Raw genomic sequence first — 12505 nt, 5'->3', positions numbered from 1 at the left:
TGGCCTGCGGCCCCTAATCTGGTGGTCCCAGCGCGCACGACCCACGTGGAGTTCCAGGTCTCCGGTAGCCTCTGGAACTGCCGATCTGCGGCCAACAAGGCAGAGTTCATCTCAGCTATGCCTCCCTCCAGTCCCTCGACTTCTTGGCACTGACGGAAACATGATCACCACAGATAACACTGCTACTCCTACTGCTTTCTCTTCGTCGTCCCCACGTGTTCTCGCACACCCCGAGAGCTTCTGGTCAGCGGGGTGGTGGCACCGGGATCCTCATCTCTCCCAAGTGGTCATTCTCTCTTTCTCCCTTACCCATCTGTCTATCGCTCTTTTGAATTCCATGCTGTCACAGTTACCAGCCCTTTCAAGCTTAACATCCTTATATTTATCGCCCTCCAGGTTCCCTCGGAGAGTTCATCAATGAGCTTGATGCTTGATAAGCTCTTTCCTGAGGACGCTCACCTCTCACAGTTCTGGGCGACTTTACCTCCCACGTCTACCTTTGACTCATTCCTCTCTGCCTCCTTCTTTCCACTCCTCTCCTCTTTGACCGTCACCTCTCACTTCCCCCCTACTCACAAGGCAGGCAATACGCTCGACCTCATCTTTACTAGATGCTGTTCTTCCACTAACCTCATTGCAACTCCCCTCCAAGTCTCCGACCATACCTTGTATCTTTTCCCTCTCGCTCTCATCCAACACTTCCACACTGCCCTACTCGGATGGTATCGGCCGTCCCAACCTTCGCTCTCTCTCCCCGCTACTCTCTCCTCTTCCATCCTATCATCTCTTCCCTCTGCTCAAACCTTCTCCAACCTATCTCCTGATTCTGCCTCCTCAACCCTCCTCTCCTCCTCTTTCTGCATTCCTTTGACTCTCTATGTTCCCATCTCCAGGCGCGGCTCGGGTCCTCCCCTCCCGCTCCGTGGCTCGACGACTCATTGCGAGCTCACAGAACAGGGCTGGCAGCGAGCGGAAATTGAGGGAAAACTCGCCCTCCTGCGGACCTGCATCCTTTCACTCCTCCTCTCTACATTTTCCTCTTCTGTCTCTGCTGCTAAAGCCACTTTTCTCAACTATAATTCCAAGCATCTGCCTCTAACCCTAGGAAGCTCTTTGCCACCTTCTCTCTCCTCCTGAATCCTCCTCCCGCCCCCCCCCCCTCCTCCCTCTCTGCAGATGACTTCGTCAACCATTTTGAAAAGAAGGTCACGACATCCGATCCTCGTTTGCTAAGTCAACGACACCGCTGGTTCTGCTCACACTGCCTACCCTGTGCTCTGACCTCTTTCTCCCTCTCTCTCAGATGAAATCTCGCGTCTTGTGACGGCCGGCGCCCAACAACCTGCCCGCTTGATCCTATCCCTCTCTCTTCTCCAGACCATTTCCGGAGACCTTTCTCCTTACCTCACCTCGTCCTCATCAACTCATCCCTGACCGCTGGCTACGTCCCTCCGTCTTCAAGAGAGCGAGAGTTTGCACCCCTTCTGAAAAAACCTACACTCGATCCTCCGATGTCAACAATACAGCCAGTATCCCTTCTTTCTTTTCTCTCCAAAACTCTTGAACGTGCCGATCTGCTCTGCTTTTTAATCTACACAATCCAGAGCTGTATTTCCACAAAACAATGAAGATGATTTGACTGCATATAGACAGGCAGACGTCGTTGTTTACTGTTCCCAGTATGTGCTATTAACAAGCTGCACATGCACAAGGCCTTGAGGGATTCATACACACAGCTGATTCATTCCAATAGACCCTGTTACATCTCAGGCACTGTGACACCCATGGATGCAGAGATGTCCTGATGTCCACTATACTCCACAGTCCTCAACCCTGGGCGTAACCCTAAACCTAATCCCAACAGGAAATCACTGTTCCTGGGACGTCTGCGTGTTTGGAATATGAAAATGCCTTCTGCCGTACTGCTGTAGCTGGACACTGCTGGACTCCTTGTGCTCTTTCACCTCTAGCATTTCCCCAGGCGGCCTCTAGGTGGTGCCTGCAGGGCCATGTGATGGATGTGGCGCTGCCATGCCGTTGAGGAAGAGCAGGAAGACTGCGGTAAACTGGCACCAGAAGGTAAGTGTGAAGCCCAAAGGAGAGGCCTGCTGCCGGAGCAGAGACACCAACACCACCACTCCCCCTGCCGACAGCGCCACCGTCACAAGCACCAGAGCTGACCCCAGGCCCCACCGCCAGCCCGAGTCCCGGTCCTCACTCACCTGCGATATGACCAGCAACTCCAGGCCAAAGATAGCTCCCGCCACAGCCAGGAAGACCATAGAGTGACCCAGGCCCAGGCCGACCGCCACCCCAGATACACCTAGGTGGGTGGTGCAGTTAGGTGAGGCTGTTCGTTCCACCACTGCCTCCAGGCCCGCCAGCAACCGGTGTCCATCGCACACAGCTATGGAGGAGAGGACAATGGCCAGGGCCGTGCAGAGGATGATCAGGCTGCGGGGCAACACCTCCAGGAAGAAAGGCCGGGCCTTCCTCTGTCGGGGTGCTCCTACTGGGACCTACAGAAAGGGGATTTAGTGAATTTGGGGATTCAAATTATGCAGGTACAGAGTACAGTACCGACCTGTGTGACTTGGACAGAGACAAAGACACAGGGCAATATGTGACCACAGGGACATGTCTTAAACTCCACTGTAAGTAAATCTATCTGGAGTCCCGAACCCAGTAACCTTGGTAAAGCTGCTCTCCAGCAGAGTTTGAATCAGTAGATTAAGAAGAAACTTGGGCTTGAGTAGCAGATCCAGCTGTGTAGAATACAATGGGTGCATTCATTCATGTGAATTAAGACTGTAAGCATATAAGGGAACAAATAACAGGCTATTGTGTTAGTGTGACTTGCGTCAGCTCCTTGATAGCCCATCTGCCTATATTTCATTGACATATTTGTCTACTGAGTTTTTCTTAATTGATTATTCACTCAAATAAGTCTGTCACACATCACACAAAGAGTAAAGGTTTGGGAACATCAAAACAGAGAGCAGGGAGGTCCTGAGAGGATTATGTGGGCTATGTGAGAGAGTTGGAATGAGGTGATCATAAAATGAATGTATGAGAGAAAGTCTCTGAGTCTGTTGTTTCAATGCTAATGCACTAACACAAGCAACCACATCGGTAATGACAGAACACTGAATATCACTGAAGAAATAAACATCATGGACATGATACCATTGACAATCTGGCAAAAACAGATGTAATCCTACTTATTTAGAAGCATGTATATGATTTACAAGCAAATCTAACAACAGTCATTATAATTTAAAAAAACATGACTATTTACCTTTATCTGAATAGCGGTCATGGTGTTGTACTCCACTTGACCGAGAGGCAAAACTGGCAGCGGAAAAGATGTGTTCACTTCAAATATCAGACAGAATTGATTGACTCTCCCCCCTGTAGTTATTAGAAGTCTGGTTACGGGATACTCTGCTATCGCCAGGAGTAGCAGACAGGAAGGAAGAATGTTCCTTCCATGACAGCACAGAGATTTATACGCCGCGAGTATGGCCATTGTTGAGATTCCCAATCCCACACCATTACTAATATATACATGTAGGCCTACCCATTGTTGATATTCCCAATCCCACACCATTACTAATTTATACATGTAGGCCTACCCATTGTTGAGATTACTAATCCCACACTATTACTAATATATACATGTAGGCCTACCCATTGTTGAGATTCCCAATCCCACACCATTAGTAATTTATACATGTAGGCCTACCATTGTTGAGATTACTAATCCCACACCATTAGTAATTTATACATGTAGGCCTACCCATTGTTGAGATTACTAATCCCACACTATTACTAATATATACATGTAGGCTTACCCAATTATTGCATGAACAACTCTTCTCTACTGAGAAATGTTGTCTCAAACTGTGAGAAAGCAGTGCAAAGCTCAATATGCCTCCTGAACTAATATGAGCTAATCATTGCTACAAAAAGTATAATGATCTTGTGAAACTGCCAGATGCATTATGCAAGAAACGATAAGCTACAAGTGCCAAGTGTTGTTTCTCAGTGACCATTGGCCCTGGGACATGGTGCGAGGTGGAAAAAAACTACCTGGAAAATTGACAAAGTATTCTTCTTGATTTCTGAGTTTATGGGTCAAAGACGAGACGTGTACATTTGGTGTCCGAAGGCCATTCATTTAACATAAAAAGATAAATATGTATAAATATAATATTAAATCACTCAACTCTTACCCTTCTTTTGACCCAGAAATATTTGTGTTGCAAGCTATTAAATTAAGGGAGTTATTGAGCTTCTAATTGTCAAAATGTCCTTCAGTGTAACTGACCAGGATAAAATTCTAATGACAAAAGTGTTTTTAAAATGTAGAAATTCATCCTAAAAATATAAATGAACACCCATGGCATAATTGTGTTAGTGTTTGCAACAATATATAGAATAATGGGCAACATACTCTATCTAAAAAATATTTTAAAACTTGAATAACTTTTGTCCGTACTTTTGTGCTTCATCAATGTCATTCAGTATAACAAAGATAAAACGCCATTTTTAAGCATTTCACATGATGGTAATCATGTGACAGTGTGTGACATCACAAAAAAGACCCATTGAAGACCATCTATCAATGTGATGAGGTGAGTAAATCTCTCTGAAATATTTGATGATTTCACCTTTTCACCCTCTAGTAACCTTTGTAACAAAAATGCATGTCCTTCAGTACAACACAGAAAACATAATTTTAATGTTATTATTTTATAAAAAGCTATATTCAATATGAAAAGTAAGAATAATCTTTATAGGTCAAGGTCATTACTTTATATTGGTGGCCAAGGAACTGCCTGTTAAATATGTTTATGTATGAAATCTGTCCTTCTGTATCATGCTTTTGTCCAAAAGTTTCATGTTTATACCACAATGTCACCCGTTATGCTGAATGACAGTAGCTTTGCTATCCCATGTTTTCACTAGTTTACAACATTTAATCATGCAATTCATGAATACAAATGGATTGTGAATTATATTAGTTATTAGCTGCTTCACATTTGGGGCRCTTTATGAAAAATCAAGACTGTACAAGTTTGAATTGAAGTAGTTTGATGGGCATTTGATGTAGCTATTTTGTGTAGGTATCTTGAAATTGTATTTGTGTACCTATAGAAATTGACCAGTTACAGTGTAACAACGCATAATTACAACATTAACTATCATGTAATAATCGTGTAATAATGCAACTTAATGCAACGTCAAGTGCTGCCGCAGATTATAGTAAAGTGATTATTATTAACATTAGCAATGAATTAGTAACAAAACATGTTTGAGAAAGGGAGAGGGAGTTGATTTAACTTTTAAACTTTGATTAAGTGTTATCATTGTATAGCCTACTATTAATAGACTACTAATAACATTTAATGGATGCAAATCCTATTCTGTGCCAGTGTCATAACTATTACATTTTCGTTTTTAAGCTATCAGAGAAGAAAGAAGGATGTTAATCCTGATCATCCACCAATCCATACAATAACACAATCTGATGCTGAAAAAAAGAAGGAAAAATTTAGATTAAATAAGAGGAGCCGCAGTGAAAAAAATCTAACAAATTAATGTGGTGATGAATTTAACTCCAGTATCCACTGACGGAAACGCTTTTGAGCAGCCCCCTGAACAACTTGAAAAAGTACAACATGAATTTGCACCTACCGGAGCTAGAACAACCATCTGAGTCCTTGACTTCAGAACTAGAGCAATCCCTTGACCCTCAATCTCAAACACTGGAGCAACCACTTGCTTCCTCCACTCCAGAAAAAGTGAAAAGGGTATCAAAGTGTTGTAAGCGGCTGCAAAAGGAAAAACTAAAACTAAAGAAGAAAATTCTTCAACTGGAAATGCAACTAAAACAATCACAACAAAAAAGCAACAAATTACGAAAGGGCATGCAAAGGTCAAATAAATTAAAACGCAATCCAAGTTAAAAATACAGGCCACAGGGAAAAAATATATATCTTTAGTGAGGAAAAGGTCATTGCATTTCTCAGTGGAGATGAAAATAGTTGCCTTCTCTCAGGGAAGATAGACACGGTCACGCAAATGAAGAAGGTTCAGAGGCGCATACTCATGAAATCTTTAAAAGAACTCCATGCAGAGTACAATTCAGAGGTGGGTGGGACACTCACTGTCATACACAGTTTTTACAACTGCGGCCATTTTACATTACAAAGCCGAAGGCACATGACCACAACACCTGTGCGTGTCTCTATCACGAGAATGTGAAACACCTAGTTGACAGGTTGAGCCAGAGCGAGTTGCTGAAAACCTCAAGCGTTTCCGAGTTACTGTCTTCCATTATGTGATCTCAAGAACAAGCAATGCATGTACCGTGTTTGTGCAAAGTGTTGTTATGAGTGTCATTCAGTGTAACAAAATAGTGTCATACAGTATAACACCAGTATTTTATATTAAAATACAATAACTTTGTTTTGTTGACTCAGAGACAAAACAAATCTCATAGGATGAAGTGAAAGATATTTTCATAGATTTTTTTTCAGTGTAAGGCAAAAAGTTTTTGTTAGAAACCTTCAACAAATTTTGAGTTGTACCCGTGACACATCAAATATGTGGTATTCAAAATAAAATGATTTTTTTCCCTGGGTAGTTATATTCCTGCCAGTCTAAGCATGGATATATAACCTTGTGATTATAAAGAWTTTTTATTTATTTTTTAAAACACTTAAGTGTTTTACWKWWTTACATTTTACTAGGGTACATTCATATGAATCACAAGAAAAAATTATAGGCTTTATTCTTGAATATAACAGCATAGGTGACACTCCACTGAACATAAAAAAGCCTTTTAAGGAATTGTAATTGCTGTTTTATTTTTTTGCTACTTTGAAAACCTTATACGTCTTTGACCCTTATACATTTTCTGAATATACAAATGTTTTCAATGTGCAAAGGGGCACAGTTGTGAGTGACAAGGGGCACAGTTGTGAGTGACAAAGTGTACATTTTGTGGTTTACTGAGTATGTGATGCAAGGCAAATTATATAATCTCCTCTCATAAAATAACCAAGCTTGACAACAGAAAAGTTAAAACAAATGTAAACTTTATGGAGGTTGTGGGCTGAACAACCAGTTGAGAACATTCACTAGGAAGTTGATGGTGGAGGACGGTTTGTCCCTGTACGTAGCGGCGGCTTGTTGCTCCTGTATTCTTAGTGCAATGCACAGTAGCAAACATTCCTGGGTAAAACGCATATGTCATTTGAAGTGTGCTTGATTTAGGTAGTTCTGTACAATGGAACCATTTGAATAGTCCAACAAATGCAAACTCCAACCACCCTTGCACATACCTCAGCTAAACCAAGTTACTTCAGCTAAACCAAGTGCACCGCTAGAATTACAAAGGATTTGACATATGCATTTTCCCCAGGTCTTGTAGAAAAGGGCATACTCGTTGGGATTAAGGCACCTCACAGGGACGAGGTGTGGGCTGACCACAGAGGTCAAGGTTCTACACTGCCAGCGGTCAGCCCGGTCAGTCAGTCATTTATTAGACTCCGTACTTCCCTTTCAGTTCCTCTACCAAGGCAATGTACTCCTTCCTGGCATCCTCTTTGCTCTTCCCTATGGGAGTCAAGTAAGAAAAGGAAAACACATTTATTTAACAATGAGTTACTGTTTAAGAACTGTCTGTCTCAACCAGTATACTTTATGACAGTGTAAATGCATTGAGCTGAGGAGATCCACAGCTGTGTAACACTGATCCAAATTTAGGTGAAGCTCATCACCAAGCTAAGGACTCTGGGACTAAACACCTCCCTCTGCAACTGGATCCTGGACTTCCTGACGGGCCGCCCCCAGGTGGTAAGAGTAGGCAACTACACGTCTGCCACGCTGATCCTTATCACTGGGGCCCCTCAAGGGTGTGTACTTAGTCCCCTCCTGTATTCCATGTTCACCCACGACTGCGTGGCCAAACACGACTCCAACATCATCATTAAGTTTGCTGACGACACAACAGTGGTAGGCCTGACCACTGACAACGATGAGACGGCCTATAGGGAGGAGGTCAGAGAACTGGCAGTGTGGTGCCAGGACAACAACCTTTCCCTCAATGTGAGCAAGACAAAGGAGATGATCGTGGACTTCAGGAAAAGGCGGGCCGAACAGGCCACCATTAACATCGACGGGGCTGTATTGGAGCGGGTCGAGAGTTTCAAGTTCCTTGGTGTCCACATCACCAACGAACTATCATGGTCCAAACACACCAAGACAGTCGTGAAGAGGGCACGACAAAACCTTTTCCCCCGTCAGGAGACTGAAAAGATTTGTCATGGGCCCCCAGATCCTCAAAAGGTTCTACAGCTGCACCATCGAAAGCATCCTGACCGGTTGCATCACTGCCTGGTATGGCAACTGCTCGACATCTGACCGTAAGGCGCTACAGAGGGTAGTGCAAACGGCCCAGTACATCACTGGGGCCAAGCTTCCTGCCATCCAGGACCTATATAATAGGCGGTGTCAGAGGAAAGCTCATAAAATTGTCAGAGACTCCAGTCACCCAAGTCATAGACTGTTTTCTCTGCTACTGCACGGCAAGCGGTACCGGAGTGCCAAGTCTAGGACCAAAAGGCTCCTCAACAGCTTCTACCCCCAAGCAATTCATAAAAATTGCCACCGGACAATTTACATTGACCCCCCTCTTGTACACTGCTGCTACTTGCTGTTTGTTTGCTACCGATGCATAGTCACTTCGCCCCACCTACATGTACAGATTACCTCAACTAGCCTGTACCCCTGCACACTGACTTGGTACCGGTGCCTCCTGTAAATAGCCTCGTTATTGTTATTGTGTTACTTTTTATTATTACTTTTTATTTGAGCCTACTTTGTAAATATTTTATTCTTCTTGAACTGCACTGTTGGTTAAGGGCTTGTAAGTAAGCATTTCACGGTAAAGTCTACACTTGTTGTATTCAGCGCATGTGGCAAATAAAGTTTGATTTGATTTGAGCAGCGCTCTCTACAGGCTAAATGAGGAAGGACTACAGGAAACACACCTTTCTCCTTCTCCCAGGCGTCCCACTTGGCTTTCCCAGTGAAATCCAGCATCCCAGGACGAGCTTCAGAAACAAAGAAAAACACACACAATCAACAGACTATACAATGAGACTTCTAGAATGGAGGGGTATCACAAAGCACAGTAAGGACGCCGACTGGCTTACTGGTGTTGACGTCGCCCACTTTGGCCTGTTTGAACAGAGCGTAGACCCTGAGCATCTCCGCATCTGCTGGCTTAGCCTTCAGTTGCTTCACCTCCTCTGCAGCCTTATCAAAATCTGCCTGGATGGAGGGGAAGCAAAATATGCAGTTAAAGTCAGCTAAACATGCACATGAAAATTGCTGCTCCCAAGTTAAATAAGTTATATGATGGACAGGTTCCTGTACAGTGTCATTAGAAAATGGCAGCAACCTTACAGTAGAATGAGCAGATCTATGTCTGAAAAGGGTTAAGCTAGATCAGGGATAAGCAACTTTGATGGGGGTGGGGCCACAAAAAATCTGAACTCATCATGAGGGTCCGCAGTTGCTCATGGGTAAGTGCATTGATCAGAAAACCAGTCAGTATCTGGTGTGACCACCATTTGCGTTATGCAGCGCGGCACATCTCCTTTGCATAGAGTTGATCAGACTTGATTGTGGCCTATGGAATTGTGTCCCACTCCTCTTTAATGGCTGTGTGAAGTTACTGGATATTGGCTAAAACTGGAACAAGCTGTTGTACACATCAACCCAGAGCATCCCAAACATGCTCAATGGGTGACATGTCTGGTGAGTATGCAGGCCATGGAAGAACTAGGTCATTTTCAGATTCCAGGAATTGTGTACAGATCCTTGCAACATGGGGCAGTGCATTATCATGCTGAAACATGAGGTGATGGCGGTGTATGAATGACACGACAATGGGCCTCAAGATCTCATCATGGTATCTCTGTGCATTCAAATTGATATCAATAAAATGCAGTTGTGTTTGTTGTCCGTAGCTTATGCCTGCCTAAACTATAACCCCACCGCCACCATTGGGCACTCTGTTCACAACGATGCAAACCTATCACCCACACGACACCATACACGCTGTCTGCCATCTGCCCAGTAAAGTTGAAACCAGGATTAATCTGTGAAGAGCACACTTCTCCAGCATGCCAGTGGCCATCGAAGGTGAGCATTTGCCCACTGAAGTCGGTTACGATGCTGAAATGCAGTCACGTCAAGACCCTGGTGAGGACGACGAGCATGCAGATGAGCTTCCCTGAGACTGTTTGACAGTTTGTGCAGAAATTGTTTGTTTGTACAAAACACACAGTTTCATCAGCTCTCCGAGTGGCTCATCTCAGACCATCTCGCAGGTGAAGAAGACGGTTTGTGGAGATCCTGGGATGGTGTGGTTACACGTGGTCTGAAGTTGAGGCCAGTTGGATGTACTGCCAAATTCTCTAAAACAACATTGGAGGTGGCTTATGATTAGAGAAACTAACATTAAATTATCTGGCAACAGTTCTGGTGGACATTTCTGCAGTCAGCATGCCAATTGCACGCTCCCTCAAAACTTGAGACATCTGTGGCATTGTGTTGTGTGACAAAACTACACATTTTAGAGTGGTCTTTTATTGTCCCCAGAAGAAGGTGCACCTGTGTAATGATCATGCTGTTTAATCAGCTTCTTGATATGCCAAAGCTGTCAGGTGGATGGACTACCTTGGCAAAGTCAAAATGCTCACTAACAGGGATGTAAACAAATTTGTTAACAAAATTTGAGATAAATATGTTTTTTGTGCATATGAACAATTTATGGGATCTTTTATTTCACATGTTGCGTTTATGTTTGTTTAGTGTACTATTCTAACTTGGAAGGAGGATCGATCCGAGGGGCGGTCCGTGGGCCGCCAGTTGCCCATCCCTGAGCTAGATAATCACTGGAGCAATTGATAGAGTCAGTGCTGGCATAAATTGAACTTTGATCTCATCTGGGTCCATTTTTCTTAGCCTACAGGCAGTAAAACCGCATCAAAGTCATGATGACATTATATATTGAGCAACTTGAGCCCAGAATGGCAGAACATAGAAACTGGCCTCAAAACCTTCGTTCAGGGCGCTTCTTGCCAAGAGTTATCCTGTTATGATGAAATAATTGAGCAAAACGCCAACACTCCAAACAAGCTATACGCTACTCAACGTTTGCTATAATAACTTTAACATGCTTCTTCTCACCAGGATAATATATAGGCAAGCAATGATATACAAACCAGGAGCGTGTTTTTAGTCCACACACAATCATCGCCTTGGGCTATGTCGAAAGCCGCTCCACACCCTTAAAGCAGGGTGACAGTTGTGGCAGACGCAATCCCCTGGTTTGGAAGTGAAATCAGACATTGAGCTGGCAAACAAATTAAACGGGGTCGTTTCATCGGGTGGGAGCATGGGAATGGCTCCGTTTTAAAAAAAGGCAATAAACGAGTTAGCGGAGTTTAATTCAAACTTGATACAAGACTGACGGGATCAACTAGTGGAGCCAAGTCAAGTGCCAGCTCCTTAGAATTAGTTATGCTAAATTCAAAGCAGGTTGGCTAAAACAATAATACTATTTTGTTATAGCTTATTTATTAGATAGCTAAACTCAATTACGTTAACAGTGCTAACGGTAATGTTAGCTGACAAAGCCAAGTTGACACATGTTAACGAAAACATTGAAACTGAAAATCAACATAATAATATAGCTATGCATGTCATCATTGATTATGGTAACTACAATATAATACCCAAAACAATACAAATTCGATACATACCTCAGACATGATTTAAAATTCCTTTTGAAGACCCTTCGTACAGTCCTAGAACACCACTGGAGTCCACAGACCAGAAATAACGGAGTAGACAAAAAATATGCTTTAGTATGAAGATGTCTAAACTGCTTCTCCAATAGAAATCCCCGATCRGGCCAGAGATACTTTTGAGGAGATGGAAAACTCCAACCCCCATTGTGTACGTTGCCCATGCGTTGTCAATGGGACGCGCGGTGCATTTTGGGCGATTTTGGGAAACGCGCGCTCTTCAAGGAGTGAATGGTAGTCAATTGGGCGATAACTAAAGTTAAAAAAAACATTAGCATGAATTTACTCAACAAGAAACATTACAAATCTTTTCCGAGATGTGAGATAATTAACTTGTTCTCTGTAATATCGTATAGCTTTGGAATCATTACATTTCGTATTTTCGAGGAAAATAGGCAGGTTTCTTGACTAATGCCGCGTTCAAAACAACTGGGAATTCGGAAAAGAACGAGATAAAAATCGTTTTGATTCGGAATTCCAAGTCGGAAACTAGGGCATCTTTCTAGAGCTCCGACTTTCCAACCTGAAGATCACTGACTTCATGAGTTCCCGGTTGTCTTGAAAGTACTGTGATACCGCAGAAAGGTAGAAACTGCTTCTCCAATAGAACTCCC

The 12505-nt window shown here is 43.3% G+C and overlaps 2 protein-coding genes across 4 annotated transcripts; both read right to left on the bottom strand.

Annotated features, from left to right (window-relative positions):
- Positions 1 to 1607: 1607 nt before the first annotated feature.
- tmem37 (transmembrane protein 37) lies at positions 1608 to 6091 on the bottom strand. Of its 2 annotated transcripts, none has more exons than XM_023999406.2 (2): positions 5701 to 6091; positions 1608 to 2519 (listed from the first exon to the last, which is right to left on the bottom strand). In XM_023999406.2, exons 1-2 carry the CDS (start codon positions 5716 to 5718, stop codon positions 1989 to 1991), a joined length of 549 nt encoding a protein of 182 aa, XP_023855174.1. In that variant the 5' UTR covers positions 5719 to 6091; the 3' UTR covers positions 1608 to 1988. The 2 variants fall into 2 exon arrangements, with proteins under 2 accessions (XP_023855174.1, XP_023855167.1); XM_023999399.2 differs by lacking the exon at positions 5701 to 6091 and adding an exon at positions 3299 to 3679.
- Positions 6092 to 7089: 998 nt separating this feature from the next.
- On the bottom strand, positions 7090 to 12011 carry dbi (diazepam binding inhibitor (GABA receptor modulator, acyl-CoA binding protein)). 2 transcript variants are annotated; one of them, XM_024008508.2, is made up of 5 exons: positions 11847 to 12011; positions 11307 to 11408; positions 9228 to 9345; positions 9063 to 9125; positions 7090 to 7626 (listed from the first exon to the last, which is right to left on the bottom strand). In XM_024008508.2, the coding sequence occupies exons 3-5, from the start codon at positions 9280 to 9282 to the stop codon at positions 7553 to 7555; spliced, it is 192 nt and encodes a 63-aa protein (XP_023864276.1). In that variant the 5' UTR covers positions 9283 to 9345; positions 11307 to 11408; positions 11847 to 12011; the 3' UTR covers positions 7090 to 7552. The 2 variants fall into 2 exon arrangements, with proteins under 2 accessions (XP_023864276.1, XP_023864270.1); XM_024008502.2 differs by lacking the exon at positions 11307 to 11408 and having other exon boundaries at positions 11847 to 12010.
- Positions 12012 to 12505: the final 494 nt, after the last annotated feature.

The sequence above is a fragment of the Salvelinus sp. IW2-2015 genome, linkage group LG2, assembly GCF_002910315.2.
Source record: "Salvelinus sp. IW2-2015 linkage group LG2, ASM291031v2, whole genome shotgun sequence".
Classification (NCBI taxonomy): domain Eukaryota; kingdom Metazoa; phylum Chordata; class Actinopteri; order Salmoniformes; family Salmonidae; genus Salvelinus; species Salvelinus sp. IW2-2015.
The sequence above is the reverse complement of the archived record's forward strand: the minus strand, read 5'-3'. Positions and strand labels throughout refer to the sequence as shown.

Coding starts and splice junctions, on each gene's coding strand:
- tmem37 (XM_023999399.2), bottom strand. CDS start 3,625: ATGTATAAATTAGTAATGGTGTGGGATTGGGAATATCAACAATGGGTA. Junction 2,520..3,298: donor TGACCGCTATTCAGATAAAG/GTAAATAGTCAT, acceptor CCCTTTCTGTAG/GTCCCAGTAGGAGCACCCCG.
- dbi (XM_024008502.2), bottom strand. Junction 9,126..9,227: donor AGTGGGCGACGTCAACACCA/GTAAGCCAGTCG, acceptor TTGTTTCTGAAG/CTCGTCCTGGGATGCTGGAT. Junction 7,627..9,062: donor CGCCTGGGAGAAGGAGAAAG/GTGTGTTTCCTG, acceptor TGACTCCCATAG/GGAAGAGCAAAGAGGATGCC.